This window comes from Cervus elaphus, chromosome 5 (assembly GCF_910594005.1).
Source record: "Cervus elaphus chromosome 5, mCerEla1.1, whole genome shotgun sequence".
NCBI classification, from domain to species: domain Eukaryota; kingdom Metazoa; phylum Chordata; class Mammalia; order Artiodactyla; family Cervidae; genus Cervus; species Cervus elaphus.
The window spans coordinates 64,815,001-64,841,502 of record NC_057819.1 but is presented as its reverse complement, the minus strand read 5'-3'; the positions used below and the strand labels follow the sequence as shown (position 1 = coordinate 64,841,502).

General features: G+C 48.4%; 1 protein-coding gene across 6 annotated transcripts in view; it reads right to left on the bottom strand.

Moving 5' to 3' along the window:
• Window positions 1–24,898, bottom strand: part of FHDC1 (FH2 domain containing 1) — a 41,017-nt gene extending 16,119 nt beyond the window's left edge. For 2 of the 6 annotated variants that reach the window (XM_043902631.1, XM_043902625.1), the window contains exons 1-6: window positions 23,934–24,228; window positions 18,394–19,015; window positions 7,896–7,957; window positions 7,133–7,235; window positions 1,130–1,215; window positions 943–1,043 (exon numbers count right to left, since the gene is read on the bottom strand). In XM_043902631.1, the coding sequence (XP_043758566.1) occupies window positions 943–1,043; window positions 1,130–1,215; window positions 7,133–7,235; window positions 7,896–7,957; window positions 18,394–18,879 (838 nt within the window). In that variant the 5' untranslated portion in view covers window positions 18,880–19,015; window positions 23,934–24,228. The other 4 variants (XM_043902627.1, XM_043902629.1, XM_043902628.1 and 1 more) reach the window with 4 other exon arrangements.
• Between the last annotated feature and the right edge of the window lie 1,604 nt (window positions 24,899–26,502).

Below are 26,502 nucleotides of genomic sequence, written 5' to 3'. Positions count from 1 at the left end.
CACATACATACTCTGCACACACACTGAACACACCACATACAACATATAGCACACACACAACCACACACATACAGAGAACACGCAACTTATACATACTCTGCATACACACTGAACACACCACACACAACATACAGCACACACAGAGAGAACACGCAACTTATACATACTCTGCACACACACCACACACACGGAACACACCACACACAACATACAGCACACAGAGAACATGCAACTTATACATACTCTGCACACACACCACACACTGAACATACCACACACAACATACAGCACACACAGAGAGAACACACAACACATACATACTCTGCACACACACCACACACACTGAACACACCACACACAACATACAGCACACACACAACCACATACACACACAGAAAGCTAATACAGGAGAGGAACAAGAGCACGCTGCAACCAGCAGGCTTATTCCTAAACTTGAGATGAAAGATGGGCTTCCCTGGTGGCTCAGATGGTAAAGAATCTGCCGCAGTGCAGGAGACCTGGTTTCGATCCCTGGGTCGGGAAGATCTCCGGGAGAAGAGAATGGCTACCACTCCAATATTTTTGCCTGGAGAATTCCATGGACAGAGGAGCCTGGTGGACGACAGTCCATGGGGTCGCAAAAGAGTCAGAGACGAATGAGCGACTGACACTCTCACTTTCTGAGATGAAATGCCTTTCTTTTATTGGAGGATAATATGCTAATAAATTGACTGGTCAACTAATTAAATTAATTAATGGGGGGGGAGTAAATGGAGCTAAACCTTAAATACCATCCTTGGTAACACATCATTTCCCTTTCTAGAGTGTATCAGAAATGGAACTTTCCATATCTACAACTCTTCAACTGAACAGTTTTTAAAAAATAGGCTGCTACCAAAATTAATAAAAACAAATTACACAACGCATCATGTATTTACTCACCTTTTGTAGCGTTCCTTAGAATCGTCATATCTGTGTATAGAGAAGAACAAGAAGGTTGAAATTCCTTCTTTAGCACCATGGCTTCAATCCGCAGGGAATAGCTGGAAAACAAGAAGCAGAGCTGTAGCGTGTGACGCTGTAGACCTAAGAACCTGCCCTGCCAAGAGCAGTGATGGGCGGTCCTTACTTTGGCACCTGGATTAAGCAGTGCAGAAAGGAGTCTGCCAGGGACAGCTTGGCCACATCTCCACTGAATGCCTTTAGTTTCTTTATCTGAAAGACAAATGGAAAAGGGGGTCAAGGAAAAAGGACCAATGATTGAAATACAACATTATTTTAAATTCCATCTTATAATTCCTTTCAGAAAATAAGGACTTCAGAGCTAAATTCAAATTAACAAAAATGCAGACCTAAGAAAAGAGAAAAGAAAGTCATCGACTAGTTTGTTGTTTCAAAGAAAAAACCCAAACAAGCAAGTTAGGGAGAGGAGAGCTGGGTCACTCATGTGGGTATAAACAGCCCCACACAAACCAGAGAGCTGGAGCCACTGGAGTGAGTCCTCAGGGGGTTACTAAGGGAGCCAGAAAGATCAGGCCAAGGATGAAAATGTTGAGTAAGTCATAAGCTGGAGGGGAGATTCCTGTCTGGAAAAAAAAGAAGAGGCTCGATATATATAGTTACTATAGCAGAGCCTAAGTCACAAATGAAATGTCTTATTATTTTGAGTACTTTGGATATAAGATACTTAGACTGGGGGGCCTAACACAGATCTTCCTTCAGAGGTCACGTTCCCCTTCATGTTTGCAGCTTTATAGGGAGGGATCACTGGATGTGGAGGTGAGCACACACTGGCTTTCCAGCAAGAAGCTAGAGAGGAAAATGTCTTAAACAACTGAAAGATGTCAAGATCTTCCCCTCTGAAAAAGAGTCAGGTAAGGATCAGGAGAATCCCACTTCTATAAATTAAGACAAGAAGCATCTATGCTCCAGCCCTCCAGGCACATACTGCAAACACAACAAGATGAACCAGGCATCTACACAAGGTGATGGAATCATAGTGAGTATCACTTGCATCTGCTGCTCATCTTTATTTCCGAAAATGTCCACAATGAACATGTACTAGTCCTGTAAAAAGTTAAACTAAACTAAAAGTTATTAAATACACACGTATTCCTTCAACTGTGGTAAAGGAAAAAAATAGAAGAGTTTTGACACAGGAATATAACAGCTAACAAGGAGGGATGGAGGCATAGAAGGTTCTCAAACTGTGCCTTCCCCACACAGAAAACAGGACCAACCCCAAACACATTCCTGGCCACTGTACTGGAGTTTTCCAACAGAAACACTTCATGGTCAGTAGCACCTTGCGACTGCTAGAGTTTGTAATAACCTGTATGGGAAAAGAGTCTGACAGAGAATAGATGTGTGTATGTGTATAATCCTGAATCACTTTGCTGTACATCTGAAACTAACACAGAGTGCAAATCAACTATAATTAAAAACAAACAAAAAGACTGCTACAGTAAAGCCGACAGTCTATCCTTGTAGCTAACTGTTCCCAGTAAGCACCTAACACTTTATAAAGCTTTCTCTTTCCTACCCCTGGATTATGTTATGTGCCAATATCTCACACTATTATGTGCCCATAATAATAACCTAATTTTTAAACCTCTTGAAAAATAGGAATTAACAGTTCAAAAACTGGGAGGAGGGAGTATTTGCAAAGATCCCCAAACTGAAACACCTGCATCAATTTTTTTCTGAAATGCAAAAGGTAACAGCGCAGATGCACACCTCAGCGTCCCCAGTATTAAGTCTGGGCCTTAAGACTACATTTTCTTCCTAATGGGCAGAAAACAGCCATTTATAGAACTGCATTATTTCCCCTACCTTTAGGGCCTCAAAGTGAATTTTTTGTTTTCAGCCTTACTAAGTTTAAGGAGAGGTGGAACTTCTGCATTAGTTAAACCCAAACTAGTGCCTACTTTCTGAACTGAAAAGCCACAGGATGAATTCTGATCCCTCCTGAACTAGAGCCTCACGATTCACCATATATGGGCAGGGGCAGAGTGGAGTTGTCTGTGTCTTATAAAACCACATATGTAGCATGGGCAAAACTTCTGAGAATCACAGCACGGCTTCCTGTCTGAAGCACAAGACCAGGTCATGCTAAGTACACTCGGTAGATATTTCTATTAAACATGTGCTGAACTGTAAATGAACAATGATTAACTGCCTTCTCTTATATAATGAGTGAAAAATGTTTATGGAGTTCAAGAGAATAGTGATACTAAAGATAGTATTTGATTTAAATGCCATGTATACAGTTCTTAATTCCATTTCAAAATGAGATTTATGTTCATTAAGAGGGATTACTGTGCCTTCACAGTGAGGGAGGTAAAAAAGAGAGGTGGACAAACCCTGTAATTATTGTGTATTCTCATCACCATCAAAAAGCATTTATCAAACGTTGTTAGGCATCGTTTTCTTGGCTGAGCCAAGAGACTCTCATTATGACCTGGCTCTGCCCGGTTTCTGCCCTAACAGCAAACAGCCTGCTCCTTAAGACTCATGCATTCCACAGAGCAGGCCTCCTTCATCCCGGCTAAGTCCACTCACATGGCCGTGAAACAGCAGGGTTTCCCACCAAACGGCAGACCCACCCAACAGAAGACCCCAGGGCTTTCTCCTCTCCCAGGAGCAGAGTGAACAAACAAGGTAAGAATGCAGTGATAAAAACATCAGGAGAGGCAAGTCAGCTTGCTGCTACAGACAGCAGCACCACCTCCAGCCCCAAGTCCCTGACGCTAAGCCGGTGGAGGGGTACCAGCACCCGCATAGGGCACGGCTCCGCCACGGCCCGCGGCTCCTTGTCAAGCCCCACCTCGGGGCCCAGGCAGGGAACATGCTTTCATTTCTGGGTCTACCATCTCCCTCTTCCCTGGGAACTCACTTGGTAAAGAACCCACCTGCAATGCAGGAGACCCAGGTTCGATCCCTGGGTCAGGAAGATCCCCTGGAGAAGGGAATGGTAACACATTCCAGTCTTGCCTGGAGAACTCCATGGACAGAGGAGCCTGGTGGGGTCGCCAGGAATTGGACACGACCTAGCAATTAAACCACCACCATCTCCCTCTACAAGTTTTAAACACGAGTTTGAGGCAAGATGAACAGAATGTGCCAGATAAAAAGCTTTGTGGTGGAGGGCAGAGGACACCAGGAAACAAATGAATGGGGGTGAACTGGCGGCTGGTCCCGTTCACCAGCTCAGCTACTGCTGACACTCACACTGGTGCCTCGGTTCCCTGTGACAGCGGAGGTGACGCAGGCCTGGGGCGCTGGCCTGGAGCAGCCAGGGGGTGGGGAACCCTTGTCCTTCCGTCCTCAGAGGGAGGTTGCAAGGGTGGCCTGGGAGCTGCCCAGGGTTAGATGAGTCAGGCCAAGCCCCTCGCCCTCCAGGGCCCGTCTGTCCTGTGGCATCAGACAGGGTCTCGTCTGTCACCCGAGGAAGCTTACAATGTCACCGTGAATATCAAATGAAAAAAATACAGCCAGCCACCACGGGGATGATTTACCGACTTTCTGTGTGCCCAGAGCTGAGCCAAGCACTCGCTCCCTGTTAGCCCCAGCTCGTGCCGGGAACACAGGGCAGGCAGTCAGCACATGGCCACCCCCGTGCTGAAAATGGGCACGGGATGTACCCCACGGGCTGAGCAAGGCACAGTCGTGCGCCCGCTGATGCATTTATTAGCGTATTTCTGCCACAGTCCTCAGCCTCTTTAACTTGGCCCTGCCTCCTCCTTGGCCTCTTCTCCAGCCTCCGCCCTCCACTGGGGCTCTAGGGTTGCCCCCGTCATGTCGGGGTTCCGGGGGGTGGCCAGAGCCACCCAGCACTCAGCAAAGCGAGCCTGTCCCTGCAGGGGCAGCGGATGGGAGGTGGCTCCTCCCTGGGGAGGCACACAGCCCCCAGGGAGGGGCTGGGGGAGCGCTGCTGGGCAGCCTGGGGGACTGTTGGGGCGTTCCTGCAGGAAGCTCGGCTCCGGAGGAGGGTGTGCCTGGCAAAGGCCAGGAGGCGGGAATGTAAACGAGCGGAGTGTGACCGAACTTGTCAGATACACAGACCTAGGGGACCCTGCAGGGGGAGGGACGGCGGGTCTCGGGGCTGGGAAGGCCCTGCGGGACCCCAAGGCCTCAGCGGGACCCCCAAGGCCTCAGCGGGACCCCAAGGCCCTGCAGGACCCCAAGGCCTCAGGGGGATCCCAAGGCCTCAGCGGGACCCCCAAGGCCCTGCAGGACCCCAAGGCCTCAGCGGGACCCCAAGGCCTCAGCAGGACCCCAAGGCCTCAGTGGGACCCCAAGGCCCTACAGGACCCCAAGGCCTCAGCAGGATCCCAAGGCCTCAGCGGGACCCCAAGGCCTCAGCAGGACCCTAAAGCTTCAGCGGGACCCTGTCTTGTCTCTGGGGTCAGCTGATCGTCTGCGGGTGAGAGTGCCTGGGGATCCTCATGGCAGTGCTGGGTGGGTTTTGGTCACCTCGTCCTTAACTGCTTCTTCCCTCTGAATTATTCCCACACACAACTCAAAACACTGGGTTCTTTAAAACATGAGAGGTCAGACAGCTAAGTTGCTTCTTTGGAAGACCCCTAAGTCTTCCACAGCCTTTGCATTTGAAGATTTTTCAAATTTAATTTTCAATTGCCTCTGATTTTTAAATTAGGAAGGAAGATATTAAGGAAATCATATTTAACCTCCTCCCTCTTCAGTGGCATAAAGCTGGCAGCCTCCCCTCACGCTTAACTCCCACTGAGTTGGAAATTCAGAGCTCTGTTAGGAATTACAGGAGCAGTGCTCAGGAGCAGGCATGAGAAATGCCCAAGCAGGAATAAGATTTCCAGAGCAACCAAATCTTCTTAAAAACTCAATTCATTAAAACTATCCATCCTAATAAAAGGTCTTGAGCACATCTGAAACACAATACTGTAAAGCAATTTAGTTCCATTACAAAGAAAGATTCTGGAATGCCATTCTTCACAAAAATGATTAAGGAGCGTTCAGCAGGTAGGATCCAGGGTGAACTGTTAGCTAACATATTTTACCCTCAATTCTGTAAGACCCTTTACTAACAGTAACAAATGCTGTTAACTAATCCTGGCTTTGGAAAATTACAATTAATTTGTGAACAGAAACCTGAGGTGAAGAGAGCAGCTCAGAATACCTAAACATCCAGTTACCCACTAAGACCCTCAGTTTGGCATTGTGAGGTTATCACTGACGGAAAAGAAAAAAGCATAAATACATTTTTTTTGGTTATTAATGGCACTAAAATCAAGTTCCATAAATTATGTCTGGGAAAAGGAGAGAGACTAGGGAGGGAGGAACCAGCAGCATATGGAAAAGGGTAACTTACACTTTTTACTTTATAAGACTTTGTATTATTCAAATAACACGTATTTATTTAGCCTTTCACTAAATTTTTTTCAAGGGTCCCTTATTCAGAAATAGTACCACAATTTTGGAAGGTTCTACAAAACTGTTTTTCTCTTTTTTTATCCTATCAAGCTCCTAATCATGCAAAGATTCAGTTAATTCAGTCCCTCCAAAATCAGTAACTTTACTTATACTGTGGTACTATATTGTCACCATAGCCATCTCCATCTTCAGTCAATTAATATATACAACATCTATTAACAATTTACCTACCTCTTAGTTTTTAGAGCATCTTTATTCAAAAGTGGTCGGTCTTTCCTTTTTTTAAAAAAAACATGCATTATCAAACAACCCCAGGTACACCCTAGGCAAAGATCACCTTAGTTGACAGAAAAGGGAACTAACATTTATTGAGCTCCCCTGTGCCAAGTACCACGTTAGATGCATAACGAGGGCTTAATCATCTCGACAATTCAATGAGGTAAGCCTCATTATCCTCATTTTATAGGTGAGGAAACTAAAGTTCACAGGACTTAAGAAACTTGCCCGCTTTCCCAATTAAGGGAAGGAAAGTCAATTTAAACCTAGGTTCTTTAACTCCATAACTCGTACTCTTTCTACTGGGTAACTTTTTACTGTTACAAGAGAAAACTCGGGCTCTGGGTAAAAGAGCATCATTCCATGTGAGTTCTGACATTCCTAAAAAATATGAAGCTTTTATTATCGCTCTTAACATCAAAAACTCATGCCCCAAATTCCTTACCTCCTCTGACTCTGGCAAAAGCTTAAGAAATTCTCGCAATGTCTCTGATCCATAGTGTTCACTCTTTCCTTGATGGATATCTTCCACGATGGACGGAGGAGACCTTGAAAAGACAAGAATCAGATTCCATTTCAGCTGCTGGAGGGCCTGAGAAACACAAGCCCGTGGAAATGAAAACAAATCACCTCCACCCTCCTCTCCATCCCGCCTCCCTCCCTGTCAGGCAGGTGGTTTTGTGTCAGTGATCGTAACAGCCCCCCTACCACGGGGAGCTGGGGATCCTGACATACCGGAGGTCCCTTCCACAGAAAACCACCCTCAGGCATCCCAGAGAGGCTGAAAGTGCCAACAGCTACCGGGCATCTTCTTTGGGAGAAGAAAAGCAGTTCGGTCAACCTCCTGGAGCCAGAGCCCTCTCTTTTCCACGTTAGCACGCCTGAATTTAACCACTCTTTGACTCACGTGTCCATCCTCCACTAACGGGGCAACCCCTCAGGTGCATTTATAAATTCCCTGACATGTCAGGCTTGAATAGATGCCTCAAGGCAATTCTCCCTGAACTCCAAGCGACTAGATTATGCTTTTATGGAGGAAAACAGCAGAAAGTTACACACACTTGGTGACTCCTCAAGCCACGCGCCTAAAACAGTGTGAAGGGATGAGGGACACCTTCCCTCATTAGGGAGCGTTTCAGCTCACACCCAGAGTCTGATGCTGACAGCAGAGGTGTGACCAAAGTTTCAAATGTGTGCGAACATCTTACTTCTTAAACTGCTTAAGAAATATCCCAATGTTCATGCTCCGCTTCGCATCCAAGAGAGTAATCTGGAAAAAAAGATAAGAACACATAAGATTGTTAAAGTGTGAACGAGAAGAGTTGGAGGCTGCTGAGCCTGTGCTCCAGAGCCCAGGAGCCACAACTGCCGAGCCCATGCGCCGCAGCTACTGCAGCCCGAGCACCCGCGCCCCGCAGCGAGAGGAGCCCGGCAGCGAGAGGAGCCCCGCAGCGAGACGCCAGCACCCAGCAGAGAGCAGCCCCGCGCTGCAGCCAGGGAGAGCCCGCACAGCAGCGAAGACCCAGCGCGGCCTAAACAGATGGAATTATCTCTCTAAAAAGAGTTGTAGAAGAGAAGCAAGACCTATCAAAATACAACATAATGTATTAATATAAGAGAATAATCTTAATGTATTAAAGTAAGAGAATAATTCCAGTATGTAAATATGCAGATTGATACCTAATATAGCTTCAAAATATTATCTCCCCAAGCTTTCTGCGATATTTCCTTAATGGTAACAATCATATATACATATATATATATATATATTATTTATTTATTTATATATATATATATTGGCCAAGCTGCAGGGCTTGGGGACCTTGGTTTCTTGACCAGGCATCGAATCTGGGCCCAAAGCAGTGAAAGCACTGAGCTATCCATTGGACCGCCAGGGAATTTCCATATAGATCTATTTTAATATTGCACAATCGTAAATAAACTAATTTGCTAAATTTTGCAATTTCCTCTTCGAACAATACAGCCCACATTTAAAAGCCCCAATTTGGAAATAGATGTCTTAGCATAACAAGAATCATATGAGATTTGAACTCTGAAGATATTGCGGCATGAGCTCCAACCCTGATTTATGGATGTTAGAGGACCAACACTGTTATTTTCAAAAACGTAATAAAATTCTTAATATTTTTCTAAACAAAAATTTTATTTTCATTCAAAGAGACTATATAGATCCAGTAGCCCTTTCAAAGGAGGAGGTAAGAAAGTGTCTTATACTTTTTTCAGAATTTAAAAGGGAATTTACAAGGGAAAACTCCTAGGCTGTATTTTGCCAAGTCTAAGATGCTTTTTTTTTTGGCATGTGAACATTTCTGGCATCCTCGCACCATCCCGCTCCATCCACATGGGATGTGAGTCAACCCTCTCTCCAGCGTGTCCTGCCCGTTAGTCACTCAGTAGCTATGGGTTTCAGGGTTATTGGCATGGTACCACAGTGCTTGCGCTCACAATCCTTGCTTATTTTACTTGGTAATGGCCCCAAAGCACAAGAGTGGTTACACTGGCAACTCAGACATGCCAAAGAGAGGCTGTAAAGAGCTTCCTTTAAGTGAAAAGGTGAACGTTCTCAACTTAATAAGGAAAGAAAAAACTCACATGCTAAGGTTGCTAAGATCTATGGTCAGAAAGAATCTTCCACCCAGGAAATGATGAAGAAGGAAAAAGAAATTCCTCCTAGCTTTGCTGTTGCACCTTAAATTGCAGAAGTTACAGCCACAGTGCATAAGTGCTTTGTTATGCTGGAAAAGGCATTAAATTTGTGCCTGATATTTTGAGAGAGACCACATTCACATAACTTTTATTACAGTACATTATTGTTCATGAAATAAAAATTCATATTCTAAGGCAAATCAAGGAAAATGTAAACATAATTTTTTTTCTCTGTTCTTTGACCTCCTCCTTCTCCTTTAGTATATATTGTGTATCTGTCTTACACATCGACCAAAACTCCCCATCGGCAAAAATACCTGCTCGCCCATAAAAGGCAATATTCTCTTGGCATCAATGAGATAACTCCTTAGGAGATAACCTTCCTTCTTAATCTTCTAAGGGGCCACCATGACTCATCACTCACTGTTTGCTTTGTATGGGTAGATCTGGATTGTGTAGAATGTACAGCCCTCGGTCTCAAAAACTGATACAACTGTGCTCTTATGTGTAATGAGAGGAGCAGTTCTCAGAGCTTTCTGAGAGGCCATTCCCGGGTTACAGTCCTCAATTTGGCTCAAATAAAATTTTCTGTCTTTTTTAGATAAATTTTGTTCGGCAACATCGTAACCGTTCTATTTTACTATTCCTTATTGTTGTTAAGCTCTTACTGTGCCTAACTGATAACTTAAAATTTATCACAGTTATGTACAGGAAAAAAACACAGCACAGATCCTCAGCTTATGTCCCGATAAAACCATCATCAGTTGAAAATACTGAACATGCACTTAATACACCTGAACTACTGACATCACACCTTAGCGCAACCTACTTTAAATGTGTTCAGAACCTTCACATGAGCCTACAGTTGAGCAAAATCATCTAACACAAAGACTATTTTATAATCAGGTGTTGAACACCTCCTGGAACTGACGGAATGCTGTACTGAAAGTGGAAAACACCGTCTGTCGGTGTGCTGGCTTCTTCCTCTCGAGATGGCATGGCTGACGGGAGAAGCCACACCACCGCTGCCCAGCATCAGAAGACGGGACTGTACCACAGATGGCCCGTGGGGAAGGGCCAAAACTCAAAAGTCCAAGTACGGCTTCTATGAATGTCTGTTGCTTTCATACCATCGTAAGGTTGAAAAATCTTAGTCAAAAACATCATGGGACCATATACAGAGTTTGGTACTATTCATGGTTTCAGGCATCCACTGGGGGTCTTGGGAAGTATTCCCTGCAGATAAGGGAGAACTACTGTAATAATTGGGGAGGCTTTATCAGACTGAAAATTAGAACCTTTTATAGAAGGGCTTCCCTGGTAGCTCAGATGGTAAAGCGTCTGCCTACAATGTGGGAGACCTGAGTTCGATCCCTGGGTTGGGAAGATCTCCTGGAGAAGGAAATGGCAACCCACTCCAGTATTCTTGCCTGGAAAATCCCATGGACTGAGGATCCTGGTAGGCTACAGTCCATGGGGTCACAAAGAGTCAGACACGACTGATCGACTTTTTTTCACTTTCTTTCTATAGAAGGTAGTAGTAGCAGTGTCAGTCACTTAGACGTGTCCAACTCTCTGCGATCCCATGGACTATAGCCCGCCAGGCTCCTCTGTTCATGGGATTCTCTAAGCAAGGATATTGGAGTGGGTTGCCATGCCCTCCTCCAGGCGATCTTCCCAACCCAGGGATCGAACCCGTGTCATCTGCATTGCAGGCAGATTCTTTACTGTCTGAGCCATCAGGGAAGCTCCTTTTTAGGGGGTGGGTATTGTTAAACACAGAAGCCATTTCTTTGGAAGTAAATATTCTAGTCAAGGCTATGGTTTTTCCAGTGGTTATGTATGGATGTGAGAGTTGGACTGTGAAGAAAGCTGAGCACCAAAGAATTGATGCTTTTGAACTGTGGTGTTGGAGAAGACTCTTGAGAGCCCCTTGGACTGCAAGGAGATCCAACCAGTCCACCCTAAAGGAGATCAGTCCTAGGTGTTCATTGGAAGGACTGATGCTGAAGCTGAAGCTCCAATACTTTGGCCACCTCATGAGAAGAGTTGACTCACTGGAAAAGACCCTGATGCTGGGAGGGATTGGGGGCAGGAGGAGAAGGGGACGACAGAGGATGAGATGGTTGGATGGCATCACCGACTCGATGGACATGAGTTTGGGTAAACTCTGGGAGTTGATGATGGACAGGGAGGCCTGGCGTGCTGCGATTCATGGGGTTGCAAAGAGTCGGACACGACTGAGCGACTGAACTGAACTGAACTGATTCAGCCAGAATATCTGGAGGAGACAGAACCTTAAAATTCTCCCATTTTCCCCATTTATTTTTTGGAAGAGGGAGACTACCTAAATAGGAATGTTGCTATAATGCTCTTTCTTTCCAAATGTATGTGATTCATTGTGAACAGGAAAGAATCAGGTTTCATATTAAATTCCTGATCTCTGGGCCTACTTCTAAGTTTATAACAGGCAGCAAGACTGTTAACCAAAGTTAATGAAGTTAATGGGACTTCCTGGCTAAAAGGTTAAATTTTTACAAGAGTATGGTTGCCTGCTTTTGAAGACTAATCTTAAACAATCACATTATTTACTATCTGAGGGGTTTATTTCATCTTAACACAATCACCTGCCAGCCATAAAATAAACTCCCAAGCTAAAAGGACAGGCTCCTTATTGGAATCCTACGCAGTTCAAGTTCAGTGTGAAGGGAGGGGAGAGGAGACGGGAGAGAAAGGGCGAGAATAAAACCTGTCTCCCTTCACATCCTCTAAGAGGAGAGCTTACACCAAAAAGAGGAATCTGGATTTCAGACAGAAAATGATGTGCTTATTAGAATTCACAACTAAAAAGTCAGAGCATGCACACTGATCTGGCTGTTTATGTATCTGAAGAGCTTTTTCTGCATTCATATCTACCCAGAATGAGGACAAAACTTCTTCTATATTTTTTCATTAAACTACCACCTCCTGCTATATCTCTTACCTTGACGGCAGCACCCTCCCCCAGCCCCACCCTCAGCCTCTTCAGCCATCGACCCTTGGGGACTCTGCGTGCTCAGTCTAGACCTATTGCTACTGCTGCTGGAAAAGCGGTGGAGAAATCCCTGTCATTGTTCCTATTTCACAGATAAGGAAACTGAGGCTTAGGGATGTCATTTTATACCTTCCCAAAGCCACAGGCTCTCTCTGCTTCCTATTCACCTAGTTCTTGTGACGTTCCTTCTGCTGAGGATACAGGAATCCAGAGAAATAGCGAAGGTCCCCACCAGCCCAGTATTCACACTGAGGTGCTTTTCCAGGAATGGCCTGTAGAGAGCCGTCCACAGGGCCTGGCAAAAGCGCCGGTGACCCTAGGGCTGTACGCGTGGGACAGAGGACAGCACCCAGGTTCCCACCAGCTGAGACGCCTGCCGGGAGCGGAGCTCTGAGCCAAGGGGCGCGGGGCGGGGGCCACGCCTGGGGCAGCAGCGGTCCCCACAGCCTGAAGTGGAGCTTCAGGGCCTGGTCCATCATTAGAGGGGCTGCTCGGGGGAAACCGGGGCCGGCCAGCACCGAGCACCGTAAAGGGCAAACAGCGCCCGGCCTCCTGCAAAGCGCAGGACAGTGAGGCGGCCGAGAGCCCTGCGGGGACCGCCTCCGCTCTGCCCGGCGCGGGCAGCCTCCTCAGAGGGCGCCACCCATGAGCCTGCCAAAGCGGTGTCATTACACGGTCCTTTGAAGAGGGTTATCACGACGCGACGCGTGTAAATTAGCTTATCTCACTTCCCCAAAGGCTGGCCGGCAGTGTAGGGCGGGAGGTGCTGCTGCTCTGAGTCACCCCCAGGAGTGCACTCCAGCGGCCCAAGAACGGGGTGACCGACCCGGCCCCTCCCTCCCCACCAGGTCAGTCAATCCTAGCGACTCCTCGGCACACCACAGCCTGCAAGGCCGGTGCCCTGGGCGTGCACAGAGCTCATGACCGTCCCCACGAAGGGCCTGCCTGCGAGTTCACTACCCCCGGTGCACAGGGGAGCCGAGATGCGAGGGCAGGAGCCAGCTCACCGAGCAGCCAGCAGCCCTAGCAACAGTCTCCTGCAGGCCGCCAGGTCAGGGCTCCGGCCCCTCTGCAGCCCTGAAACGGCAGCGCTGTCTCCGCGCTCAGGGAAGCTGGTGGAACGCCTCCTCCCGCCGCCTTCCTGGTAAAACCTCCAACTGAGCGCTTCTCCTTTCTTCTACCATTCTTACACTCTCATCCACCTGCTCCAAACTCTGCCTCTCATATTCATTACAGGAAGAAGAAACTTTTATTTTTAATTGTGGTGAAACACACACATGCTGTGCTGTGTTTAGTCGCTCAGGCATGTCTGACTCTCTATGACCCTGTGGACTGCAGCCCGCCAGGCTCCTCTGTCTGTGGGATTCTCCAGGCAAGAAGACTAGAGCGGGTTGCCATGCCCTCCTCCAGGGGATCTTCCCCACCCAGGGATCAAACCCAGGCCTCCTGCATGGCAGGAGGATTCTTTACCAGTTGAGCTACCCAGGAAGCCCCAAAATACACATAGCAGTTACCATTCCACCATAAGAGTTAACCATTTTTAACTGTGCACTTCAGCGGTAATAGGTACACTCACACTGTTGTGTAAACATCTCCAGAACTCTTCATCTTGCAGGCTGAGGCTCCGTCCCCATCACACACTGACTTCCCTCCCTGCCCCTAGCGGCCACCTCCTACTTGTCTCAGACTTCAGAACCTTCTGGGACTAGGACAGAAGTTGACAAAGAATGACTGATACCTGAATTACTACGTGGGAAAATAACATTACTTTCCCCAAATTCAGAAAAGCCAATCTTCCTTCCTTCCTCCCTCTCTCTTTCCCATCCTTCCTTTTTCTAATAAGCAATTTTAATTCTTTCTTAAACGTGGTATGATTAATGAACAGTAATTGTAATATCACTACAGACACCACAGTGAATGACCTCAAGTGTTTCAACGTTTACATTTTTTTTCACGTTTCAGTTTTATGGACATGTAATTGAGAAATAAAATTGTAAGAAATTTAAGGTATACATGGTGATTTGATATATATATATATATACATTGTATGCTGATATACAGTCCCCTCATCTAGTTAAATAACATCCATCACCTACCATATTCTCTTTTGCCCACGTGTGTGTGTGTACAGTGAAGAGGTACTCTCTTAGAAAATTTCAATTATAGAATATAGTGTTATCAACTAGTCAGCAGGTTCCACATCATGTCCTCAGACCCTACTCATCTTACAGTTTTCTCTGTGAACACCTATTCTGACCCATCATATTGATGTCTTACACAATAGCCCCTTTGCTCCGTTGGCTCAGTTCTGGCAGTTCAGTTTACTTTCTTTGGAGGATACCAGATGGCTAGGACTGTCTTTGCCTTCAGAGCATTTCAGATTCTATAGGGAGACTAATACAGCCCTAATTAGCCAGCTCTGGGGGGCTGAAGAGTAGCGCTAACAGATGGACAGGGGCTTCTCAAACCTGAGACCACTAAACTCGGGAAAGAATACGGAGTCTGAGTTGAATCTCTTTATTACTATCCCCAATAATACTGTGTGTTATTTCTAGTTACTTTATTATAGTTTATTATTGTAGCATCTGTAGCCTCTTCAAGTTAATTTTTAGCTAACAAAGATACACAGACAGTATCTCATAACCTTTTCCCCCTTACTAAATGTTCTAATTTACTATTTTAGATGTTGCTCTTCCTAAATTTAGCGATTCTCAAATCCAGTTCTTCCCCGTCTCCCAGTAACTTCTTCCTTCAGAGTATAATGGAACTTATTTGTAATGCTTTATAAGCTCTTTAAAGCCAGAGCCGACCGCATAATGGCAGGTCATTTCTGTAGGAGGTTATCACATTTCAAGGGGACATAATCAGATTCGTGGTATGTCTGAGTCTACAGAATTATGAGCTGTGTGGCAGCAGATTGGAAAGCCACACATCCAGGCTCAGGATGGGCCTCCTTGGCTGTACATGCTCCACATGCATGCTTCAGCTTGCAGAGTTTCCACCCTGGACTCCACTGACTACTGAGGGAATCGGAAGATGTATCACTGGTCTGTGTTAGACTATCATTCTGCTGGGCTGTAACTTCTCTAGAAGAAAATCTAATGAGGGAATAAAATAGCATGTACTGTATTCTTTTGCCAAAAAAAAAAAAAAAGTATATGTAATACTTCTTACTTCGAGCCATGTTGGAGATAGCATGAAAAATGGAAATGAATTCTGGACCCTCTGTGATGTGACAATATTACCTAAGTGAAGTCTTCCCTTAAATCCATCTACCTTCACTACTTATCCTGAGTGCTGAAGAGCTGAAGAGTTAGATCACCTTATAATACAGTTATGGTGATTTAATTTTTCTTTCTAGACGGCTGTCTCTCAGATTAGGACCTACATGTGTTAGAAGATTTCTGCACACTCACCATTCACAGCAGCATTATTCACAAAAGCCAAAAGGTGGAAGTGACCCAAGTGTCCATCAAAGATGACGAGATAAACAAAATGTGATAAATATATGCCTGCATGCTCAGTCACTTCAGTCGTGTCCGACTCTTTGTGACGCTCTGGACTGTAGCCCACCGGGCTCCTCTGTCCATGGGATTCTCCAGGCAAGAATACTGGAGTGGGTTGCCATTTCCTCCTCCAGGGGGTCTTCCTGACCCAGAGATCAAAACTGAGTCTCCTACAACTCCTGCCTTTGCAGGCAGAATCTTTTACCACTGAGCCACCTGGGAAACCCTGTGATATATACGTGCAATGGAATATTAGCCTGAAAATTCTGGCACATGTTACAACATGGATGAACCTTGAAAACATTGCGTTAAGTGAAACAGTCCGGTCACAAAAAGACAAATACTGTGTGAGGTACCTAGGGTAGTTAGACTCATAGAGACGGAAAGGAGAAGGGTGGCTGCCAGGGGCTGGGAGAGAGGACAGTGGGAACAGGTTTAATTTTGCAAGATGCAAGGACTTCTATGGATGGATGCTGATGGTGGCCATTCAACAGTGTGAATGCTTCCATGCTACTCAACTATACACTTAAAAACTGTTCAGAGAGCCTTCCCTCATGGTCCAATGGCTAAGACTGTGTGCTTCCAATGCAGGGGGCCCAGGTTCAATCTTTGGTCAGGAAAGTAGATCCCACATGCTGCAACTAAGACCTGGCCCAGCCAAATAAGTAAACAGCTTTAAAAATTGTTAAGAGGGTGAATGTTATGCTATGTACATATCACCACAATTTAAAATATAATTATTCACTTTCAGGTTTTTTGTATTTTTTTTTTAAGTTAAAGGAAAAAAAAAAGAAAAGTAAAGGTGTACCTAGAGTAAAGGGAGGTGACGAGAAAGACTCTTTTGCCTGAATTTTAGATCTGGCCTAAGAAGTAGGCATTTCTGCTTCTGCCTTAGTTGGGAAAAGATGTTACAAGCCCCTCCTGTTCCTTCCATCAGTGGGTCTTCATCCCTCTTGAAGTCACAAACATACAACAGCAAGTTCCCTACAGCCTCTTGAATATCTGGCCAGCGGCCTCCCTGGGGGCCTGATCCGCCAGACCCCCTTCTGTCTGCGATGGGCTTTCCTGAAACACGCGCTCTGACTCCGGGCCCCCATCCACTCTCTCCTTCAAAGTGCTGGAAGGCCAGAAAGCAGAGCCGGGGAACAACTGTGAGGATGACCTATTGTCCAGCAGGAGCCTCTGCTGGAAGTGAGGTCACAGGCCAGGGTACTGAAGAAATGCTCTCCTGCTCCTTCTGATGCTGGAACGATGCACTCAGAAACAAAAGGTCTTTGCGTAAAGCAAAGAGCAGGGAAAGCCAGGTTCAGCACGGAGGACACTGAGCATGTCCTGAAGACCTCCTCTCACATGTCTCACGGCTCACTCCTAGGGTTCTCCACATTTTATAAGAGATAGACTCTTGGCTGTTTCAACAGGGGACCATACAGCCAGTTTCAAGAGTCCCCAAACAGAGAAAAGAGGTCAATACTGCCAGCTCAAGAATTCAGCAATGTGGAGAGCTATTACTTCATTCCAGAGCCCTGCCCAATCTCTTATCTAGTCAGCTCTATCTCTAACCTATTTTCCTTGCTCCTTTCCAACAGATTAAAAGATAATGCATTTCTATTGCCCTTATTTTGGGGGGGGGGGTGTCAATGTTCTTTTACGTCTTGGTTTCCTAATTACTTCTTCTAGCAAGTAGAGTTGTTTTAATTTATCTCCATGTTTCTAAACAGAGAGTACTTACAAATGTCATTTTGCCTCAGTTTCTATAAGATACGGTGACCTGTTTCTCTGAGGTCATGCTTTCACTTAACTTCTCAGAACTTCCTAGCTTTATATTTTTCTCAAAGTTAGTTTGTGTTCACTGGAAACATGCTTCCTAGAAAGTCTATCTAAAAATAGCATTATGCTTTGGCTGTCAGAAATCTCTGTTCCACAATAGCCAAGATTTAATTAGGAGGTCAGAGGAATACAGACCACCTCAAAACACTTGTGGAAAGAAAACTGGAGGGAAAAACAAAGATAAACGTCTAAGGATGTACATTACTTAATGATGTTATTTAATAAAAGGCATTTTGTCTCAGAGAGCTCCAGTTAATGTCAAATAACTGAGTTCGGAAGCTCAGTCTTGTTTCAGCGGAGACTAATAAGACCGGACTTCAGCGGAGCTCTTCCCCCCGGGGTGCGGGGGGCGGGCGTGGGACACGCAGATGTGCTGGAGGCAGGGCTGGGCTGGGCTGGGAGGCGAGCAGCGAGGCCCCAGACAGCATGTTCTCCGCATGAGGTCATGGTCCTCTGGGACGTCTGGGAGGATACGGCTTGCAGGCCTCTAACACTTTCTTGCTACTTAGCTCAAGCTCATCATATAGCACCCCCCCCCCCCCATTTTCAGAGCATGTTCACTTGGGTTATGTCATTTCTCAGTGATTCCAGCAGGTTTTGGAACGGAGGCACATACCCAAACACAAAAGCGCGCAGCATGAGGAGAACCGCCCCTCCGTGGGTCACTCTTACCTCTTCTCTGGCCTCCCTGGAGGACGAATTTAAAGACCCTCCCCTCCTGGAAGGGGAGGCCTTGGTGGCATCTTCCTGCTGCCCAAACAGCTCTTCGACCGTCTTGGTGTCGATCTGGTAGTGATGCTGCTGGCTGGCTGCCAAGGTCCAGATGTTGGTTTTGCCCCGAACTTGCTCTTCTGGAATGGTTTTCCAATAAAAGCTTCTCATCCGCTTTTTCTTACCAAGCTGGCTGTAGCCGTTCAGGTGAGAGTTTGGGGGTAGTCCCGGAGGAGGCGGGGGCACCGGAGGCGCCCCCGGCAGCGGAGGGGGCGGGGGCGGGGAGGGAGGAAAGCCCTCCCCCGAGTACGGACCGAGCGGCGGGGGCGGGGGCGGCGGCGGCGGCGGGGGCGCGGGCGGTGCCTGCCCTGTCACGAAGCTGGCCGCCATGGCGGTGTTCCCATTGCCTTTATCGCTGACCAAGGAGACACAATTCATAACATGCATAGCACCGTCGCCTTCTAAGGACGGAATTTCTTGACCTTGGGGAAGCAGACACAGCCATCAAACTTGTGCCATGCTTCTCCATCTGCTAGCAGGCCGCCAGAGAAAAGGCAACGGGGTCGTGTGTCGTCTTCCAAACCTGCAAAGATAAAACAACTTTCAATTCAGTTCAGAACACTACCACATGGCCTCTCCCTTCCGAGGCCGCTGCCTGTCCTCCCAGAGTAGCTGGGTGTTAAAATCAATGAGGGGCCGCAGGTCCAGAGGAGCACGGAAGGGACTAACAGTTTTCTAAATGTGAACCAAATTTTACTACCTGGAAATGCTGCCAAAGCAGCAATGGTAAACCCAACCTGGACCTTCCATTGACCAATAAAACATATTTACCGAGAACCTGTGATAGGTTCAGCTCACTTTCTGAATAAGCTACTTGTTCACTAACGGGCTCGTTTCCTTGGGGCCGTGGATCTCCCATCCCTGGGGAGCTTACCCAGATGGCTGCAGCCTTAGTGACTCTACCTTTCTCCAGCAAGGACGTGTCCCCGGGTCAGCGGGTCAAAGGGCATCCTCCACCTTGCACATATGATAAAATAATGGCCAAACCTTCTGCCAGAATCAGGGCCACCATCTTCTACCTATACTTCAAGACGCTGCTTCCCCACAGAGGAAAGAATGCCAGGCATGAAGATGAAAGGTTCCAGCTCTAAACCAAGCTTTCTTGCTTACAATTTTAGAAGGGCCACTTACCCTCACTAGACTTGGGCTTTCTCATTTGTAAATTTAGGAGGTTGGGATTGACCTCCACCATCGCTTCCGAAGCAGTTGTTTTGGGCTCCTGTTAAGACACTCTGTACACCATCAGACCATTTCTCTGCCTCTTCTGCTCCATCTGACACTATTAGCAGAGCAGACACCAGCACGAAAGGGGATGTGCTTGAACCACGCCTGTCACTGTAGGTGGAAAGCTTTACCGCCTGAGCTACCAGGGAAGTCTCCTTACACCTGTCACATGTCTACCCCGCATCCACTCAAGCCACAGACTTATCTCAGTAGCTTGTGTTTTTATTGACCTTTAAATGTTTGTTTTTGGTGTTGAGCTGTTGCGGAACCTGGTGTGAAAACAGGGGTCAAAACAGTTATATTTCTTCAGCTATGAGGACAGGTGAGTGCAGATGCAGAACACAGGGTCCTGTGCAGCGCACACCCCACCTGTGTGCACATGCAAAAAGGGGGCTGCTCTGCCCAGGTGATAAAGGGTCACCTGGAGGGGCTTTTTAGCCTGGACCTCTGAGAGCAATCATCCTTCTACAGCATTCACTTACACATCTTCATCAAACACAGCAGAATTCCACAGGAGTAAGTGTTATTAAATGTTTTACACAGAATCATATACAAAAGGCAGGCTTGCCTTGGGAGTAAGAGGGATGACTCCAGAAACAGAGTCTCTTCCTCAGACCCCAGGTCTGCTACTTCTTTGGGGGTGCAACCTGGGGTGACGTAGATTGTTTAACTTACATTTCAGCATCCTCCTCTGTACTCCACACTGTAAGCATACACCGTTCCATTGGTCTGTATGAGATAAATGAGCTCATACATGTACACCCTTACCAAGATGCCTGGTACATAGTTAGCTATTACTAACAACTGGTATCAGATGTACATACAATTTCTGTTTATTTTTACAAGTGCTAAATTTGCTTTAAAATACGTGTTGGGTTTATAAGTAAAATGCGAAGTTGCCCTTGGTTACTGGAAACACACCTTTGATATTTCCAATCTCTGCTTCTAAGTTACTAGGTTTGTGACCTTTGTCCTTGTTCAGTACTCAGCGATTGTATATTACATTTCTACCCATTACAAGAACAAATGTGTTTATTAAACATTTAAATATTTAAGTTCTAAAAATTATATATGTGTAGAAAAGAGGAGAATTGGATAAGTTTTTTTTTCAGCATTTTAAACACTTTTAAGTGCACATCAGTGGCATTAAGTACATTCACATTGTTGTGTGAAGTGTCATCATGGGATAATTTTTTAGAAAGTAAAACTGAAAATATTTATCCAGGCCAACTTACAACTCACTAGAGATGCAACCAGCTTTCAAAAGGAATTTTCATAATTATCATTAGGGGCATAACTAGGCTGTTTTCATAGTTGGCACCCCTAAAGCAAATGACTCATTGTCAATTACAGTTTATAGTTATATTTGAACTCTTCTTCTCTCAAGACTGTACAGGTAATCTTGGCAGTTTATCCTTACATATTTTAAAATACTTCTGTACATGAAATATCTCATATATAGAAGAATTGCTAATCCTCCAATTCACCTCCAATTCCAGATATGCTGACTTGTTTATAGATTATCCCTGTTAAGAATGGTGATGAGCTAGAAAAGTCCCCGTCCTAGAAAGCAGTAACTCATTTGGTGCTGTTAGTATATGCACAGCTGTGCCATTAAACCTCCCATAGCAAATGTGAAGATACTAATACAGAGTGAGAAAGACTGTGCCCTCAAAGGTCGTGCAACAGCACTGTCTCCTAATACCAAAGCCCCAAAGCATATGCGTTTTTTTGAGTATAGCCTTTTCTGCAGAGGAAGTACAAGCTTAAAGCTTGTCAAAGTAACAAGTGACACGAGTTAGTTTTGCATGGGCAGGATTCTAACCACTGTTCTGTCTTGAGAAAGAATGCTGTTTTAGAAAGTTAAAGGGACAAAAGAAAATTTACAACATTGTTCCTGGTATGTTGTCTGGCTAATTTTTTCCCAGGGTAACATACAAGGATCCTAGGCCCCCAACAGCTTCTAATGAATGAGTTCTCCAGCAATGATTAGCTAAGATGCTAATGCTTTTACTAGGAGCCTCAATGGGGCTTTGACAGGGCTTCCCCCTTGGGCCACAATTTCCAATGTCAAAGAGATGGCAGGAAAAAGAAAGTGCAGACAGACATTCTAACCCTTTACACAGTCCCATGAGATATTAAAACAGAGGACACACAAAGAACCAGATTAAAGCTTGTCCGCAGTAAAGATGTAAAGGTGTACTCTCCAAGCCCACTAGAACGTAGGTGGCGCAGCAGCCCCAAAGCAGACTGCTTCACACAGTGGGCAGCTGCCTTCCGGACAATGGAATTAGCTTTCGGCTCTATCTGGAAAATGTCAAGTGTCTCATCAATCTCCCCCAGGGCAAAGAGAGACAAGCTTGTATTTAGCATCTTACCTACAGGTTGGGGACCTCAGCAGCAGGGGGGGGCGGCTGATAAGGTTGACAAATGCCCAACCCTGAGTAAATCATAGAGGTGTCACAATCAGTCTCTGAAGATGAGAACTTGTCTTCAAGTCCCCTGACTGCTAATCAGGACCCACTGGGGGTAAATCTGAGTGGAGGTCCCTCCTGGGGAGGTTGTAGCTCAGCTGAGCATCTCCCAACTTTGGGTTTTTAATAAAGGGATGTTTGAGCCGATCAGTAAGCAAAAAGTCTTAGAATGAGAATGTTTATAAGGGTCTTCAAAGGAGCCCCAACTCTCTTGCCTTTGCTCTTGGTATCAGAAACAGTGTTGAAGCTCTTGAAGGGAGTGGGTGGCAGGGAAGAAAAGAATAAGCATATTTCATTTCACAGTGTATTTAGGAGGAAATCATGTTCCTGAAAGCTCCTTCAGGGCTCAGAGCTTTCCTGAAAGAGGGTTAGTAGGGCCCTGTTGCTCAGCTGATCACTCACCTCCTCGGTCAACAATAAGCAAAAGTAAACGCCAGGGAAAACCTACCAGAAAAACCTTTCCCTTTGATTCCCGACTTGTGTCACAGAGGAGGTGGGAGCAGGAAAGCCTGGCCCACACCCTTCTGATGACAAACGAGGGCAGAGCAAGCCTGGTGTGGAGGGAAGAGGCAGAGGAAGCCCCAGCTCTGTCTTATTTGTGGGGAGAGGAGAGGATGGGAAGGGACATTAATTCTAAAACACGGAGTGTTTGCTCCCACCAACTTACTGGGAAAACGCCTCCCCCACCACCTATCTTTCAAAACCTTTCTTGATTATTGAACACAAAACGTCAACCACACAGTGGAACCGGAGCTGGCAACACCCACCCAGCTCTTCACCTTGGCACTTTCACCAGCAGTGAGAAACCCAAGGTGCTTCCAGTCCCCGCGGTTAACCGCCTGTCGCACAACAATCCACAGACACACCAACGCAACACCCTGGGAGCAGAGGGGGAAAACGCCTGTGTTTTGAATGTACATTTTCAGCTTCTCTCAATGTCCCCAAACCAACGGGGGTCGGGGGAGGGGGGAGCACCCGGGCGCCAAAGGATGCTCTAGAGAGAAAAAAGCGCTCGCGACTCACTCCAGGAAGACAACCGTGGGTCAGGAGGGGGTGGGGGTCACAGACGGTCAAACCCCAGGGCAGTTTCTGTGCAAACAGCTGTTTGAAAATGGACTCCCGAGGAGTCGGCGTGGGGGACACCGGGACCCGATTTCTTTCTGGAGGCCCAGCAGTTCCCCAGGTCTGCACTGGCGAGCGGTCCACCGCGTCCTGCCACCCCCCAGCCCCCGGTTCGCGCCCCGCCCCAGCCACTCACCGAAGCGCCACCGGCCTGGCCGCACGAAAGGCTCCGCGGGCGCTGCCTCCGCCCGAGTCCCCGGGGAGCCCCGTTTGGCCAGTGCCGCTTGGCCCGCGGGCGCCTGCGCGTCCTTATCTGGGCGGCGGCGGGAGGGGTGAGGGAGAGAGCGCCGGTGCGCGGCCCAGATAGGAGCCCACACGCGCCGCGCAGGCTCCGCGGCGGGCCCGGGGCGCGCGCTGGGGAGGCCCGGCCGCCCTCGACGCAGGGACACGCGGGTCCGTCGGGCCGACGCCGGGGCCCGGCCGGACCCTGCGCCTCCCGGGAGCGCCGGGCGGGAGTCCACCGGCAGAAGGTCCCGGAGCAGCCGCCGCACCGACGCTCCCCTCCCTGGCCCTGCTGGGGTCGGCGACCCCGCCCCGCGCCTCCGGGGCCCCCGCCGATCCCCGGGGCCCCGCCCCGCCGCCCAGCCTGGTTCCCCCAAGCGGAGTGGGGGGCTCGCTCACCAGGGAAAGTGTCACTGGGCTTGACGCTAAAGGAGGGGGTCTCCCAGTTTGCGGGTTCCGCCCGCTCCTCGAATCTCCGCGAAGACACTTTCCCAGGTCCGGGGTCTGGGTCCCGGGCGCGGGGGAGAGCCTCACGGCCGCAGTGCGGCGCCGGGCAGAGCCGGCGAGGAGAACTGACTGGAGACGCCTGGTGTTTGGTCAGGGGATTAAACCGGGAGCCCCGGGTCCCCGAGCTGGGGCACCGCGGCGGCTGCAGGTGACCCGCCAGCCCACCGCTTCCTCCCTCAACTTCCACGAGCGCAGGGTTCAACTTCCAACCTGAACTTCGCACGGGCCGAGCGGACGTGCCAGTGCGAGTGCCGCCTTGTCGTCGGTCCGCATCACCCGGACGCCGTCTGGCCAGCCCCGCACCCACTGGCAGGAGGGCCGAGTCGTGGCTCCCGCTGGCCAGGGACCCGGCGCGGCGCCCCTCACTGCGCGCTCTTGGATGGGCGGGGATCCAGTGGGAGCGCAGTTTATGCGAGTCCTCGCAGCTAAAGCTCAATCAGCCAGCCGAGGTTTAACTCGGAGGCGGCCGGGGACCTATCTGGCTCTATGTACGCGGGTCCAGACCAGAGCGTCTTCCCCTCAAGGGGTCGATCGCTGTCCTCTGCGGCCCGGCGACTGCAGCCCAAACCTCCCCAGCCTTCCCGGTGCAGCTCGAAGACAGCCGCGACTCGGCGCCCCAGCACCGGGTCCGGGCTGATCCGCTCCTCCGGAGTCGAGGACTCTCGGTCCCCGGGTACTCCCGAGCAGCGATAGCTCCGTCGGGGCCGCACGACTCACTCACCCGCGGCCGGTGCTCCCCGCGCGCGCTCCTCTCCCCGCCGTCCGCGGCCTCCCAGCGCCGCCGCCTCCTCCCGGCTGCTGCAGCCGCCGTCAGCTCGGGACCGCGAGGGGGCAGGGCGGCGCGGGGCGGGGCGCGGCCGCTGCCTCAGGTAACAATGCTGCAGGCCAGGCTGCTCCCAGCGCCGGCTGCAAAGGGCAGCACGCCCCTTCCTGCTCGGCCCTTCCGCCCTCCCTCCGCGAGCGCCCACGCCGCTGCTGCCGCGTTCACCTGCGCGGGACCCGGGGGGCGTGGTAGCCAGCACCCGAAAGCTGGCGCAGAGCGGCCACCGAGGAAAGTCGGGGGACGGCAGGGGGCAGAGAGGTACGGACTGTGCAGAAGAACCAGGTGTCCTCCTGGAACCAGCAGAGGGAGGCGCCAAGCTGGTTCTGAACCCGCAAGTGGCTCCACAAAGGAGCCTCTGCGACAGCCTCCCCAGCACCATTGCCCGCGCACACGCGCGCGCACACGCATATTAGCACATGCATGCACGCTCAAACCCCGCGCGCACACACAAACGCGCGCCAGGCCACCCTCTGCCCAACACACTCCTTTCTCCCAGGAGCAGGAGTCCTCACTGGGTCGAACTGGCCCAGCCTGCGTGACCGAGTCCAAGCCGGGCCGTAGCTCCCCAAAGGTAGCTTCTCCCTGGCCCCTGCCATCAGGTAAGTTTGTTACTTTTTTTTTTTTTAATCTCCTCAACGATAGTGGTAGGAGAAACCTTTCAGTTATTTATAAAAGAAAAAGTTCACCCCAGGACTGATTGGATAAACAGACGCTGTCTGGGAAAGGCCCCTCACCGGAGGAAACCCGGGAACGGTTTAATCGCATCTTTTTTCGAAGTGATTTGTGACGCCAGGCAGTGAGAAAGGAGTAATCAAAGAAAACTCATCCCGAGCGAAGCGGCTGATGGGAAATCAGCCGCAGGGGTGGGGAGGTGCCCTCTGCGAGGATGAAGTCATTGCTACCTTTGGCTCTGTGCTCGCAGATAACAGACCAGGGCTTATCCAGCTTCTGGTGCCTGAGGACTTCCGCCTTTGTGCCCTGTCCACAGCCCCTGAATTCCCAGGACAGAATTCCCAGCCTCCACGTGGATAGAAAAAGAGAAGCTATTAGGGTAAAACCGAGAACAAACAGCCCCCACCCCCAAACAAAATCCTGCCCAGCAGGCTTACACTACCATCCAGAAAAGTAGATCCAAGGAAGACCATGGAAAATCTCAAGGGTTTAGGAGTGTCTGTTACAGAAGAGAAGGCCTCAAAGGAATACTGATGGCAGAGGCAAAAGTTAAATTACAGAAGAGCAAAGTGAGGCCCTAATGGCATCCTCGTTTCTTTTTTGTTAACCTTGCCAGATGAGGCATCTACAGACACTTCTTGCTCAGCAAGCCCCCTTCCTCACAATGTACTGAGTGTGCATTCTAAAATCAGTCACTTTTATTGAAGGGTCAAGTCCAGTGACCCATCCTCAGTCCTTCAGCCCTTTGATGTCCCTGCAGCATCCTGACCTGCAGGCCTTCTGTCTCTCCGGCCTCCTCTACTGACCCTTCTTGTCCTCTGAGGACAGTAACTGGATTCTTCGAGCTCTTAATTTCCCCTTATCCCATGAGTACTATCTCTGACTTCAACCTACAGGGGTCTAGAATTTGTAGGGCCTGAAGCTTGGATATACAACTCACCAGGGAGCTTTTAAAAGAAAAACAAT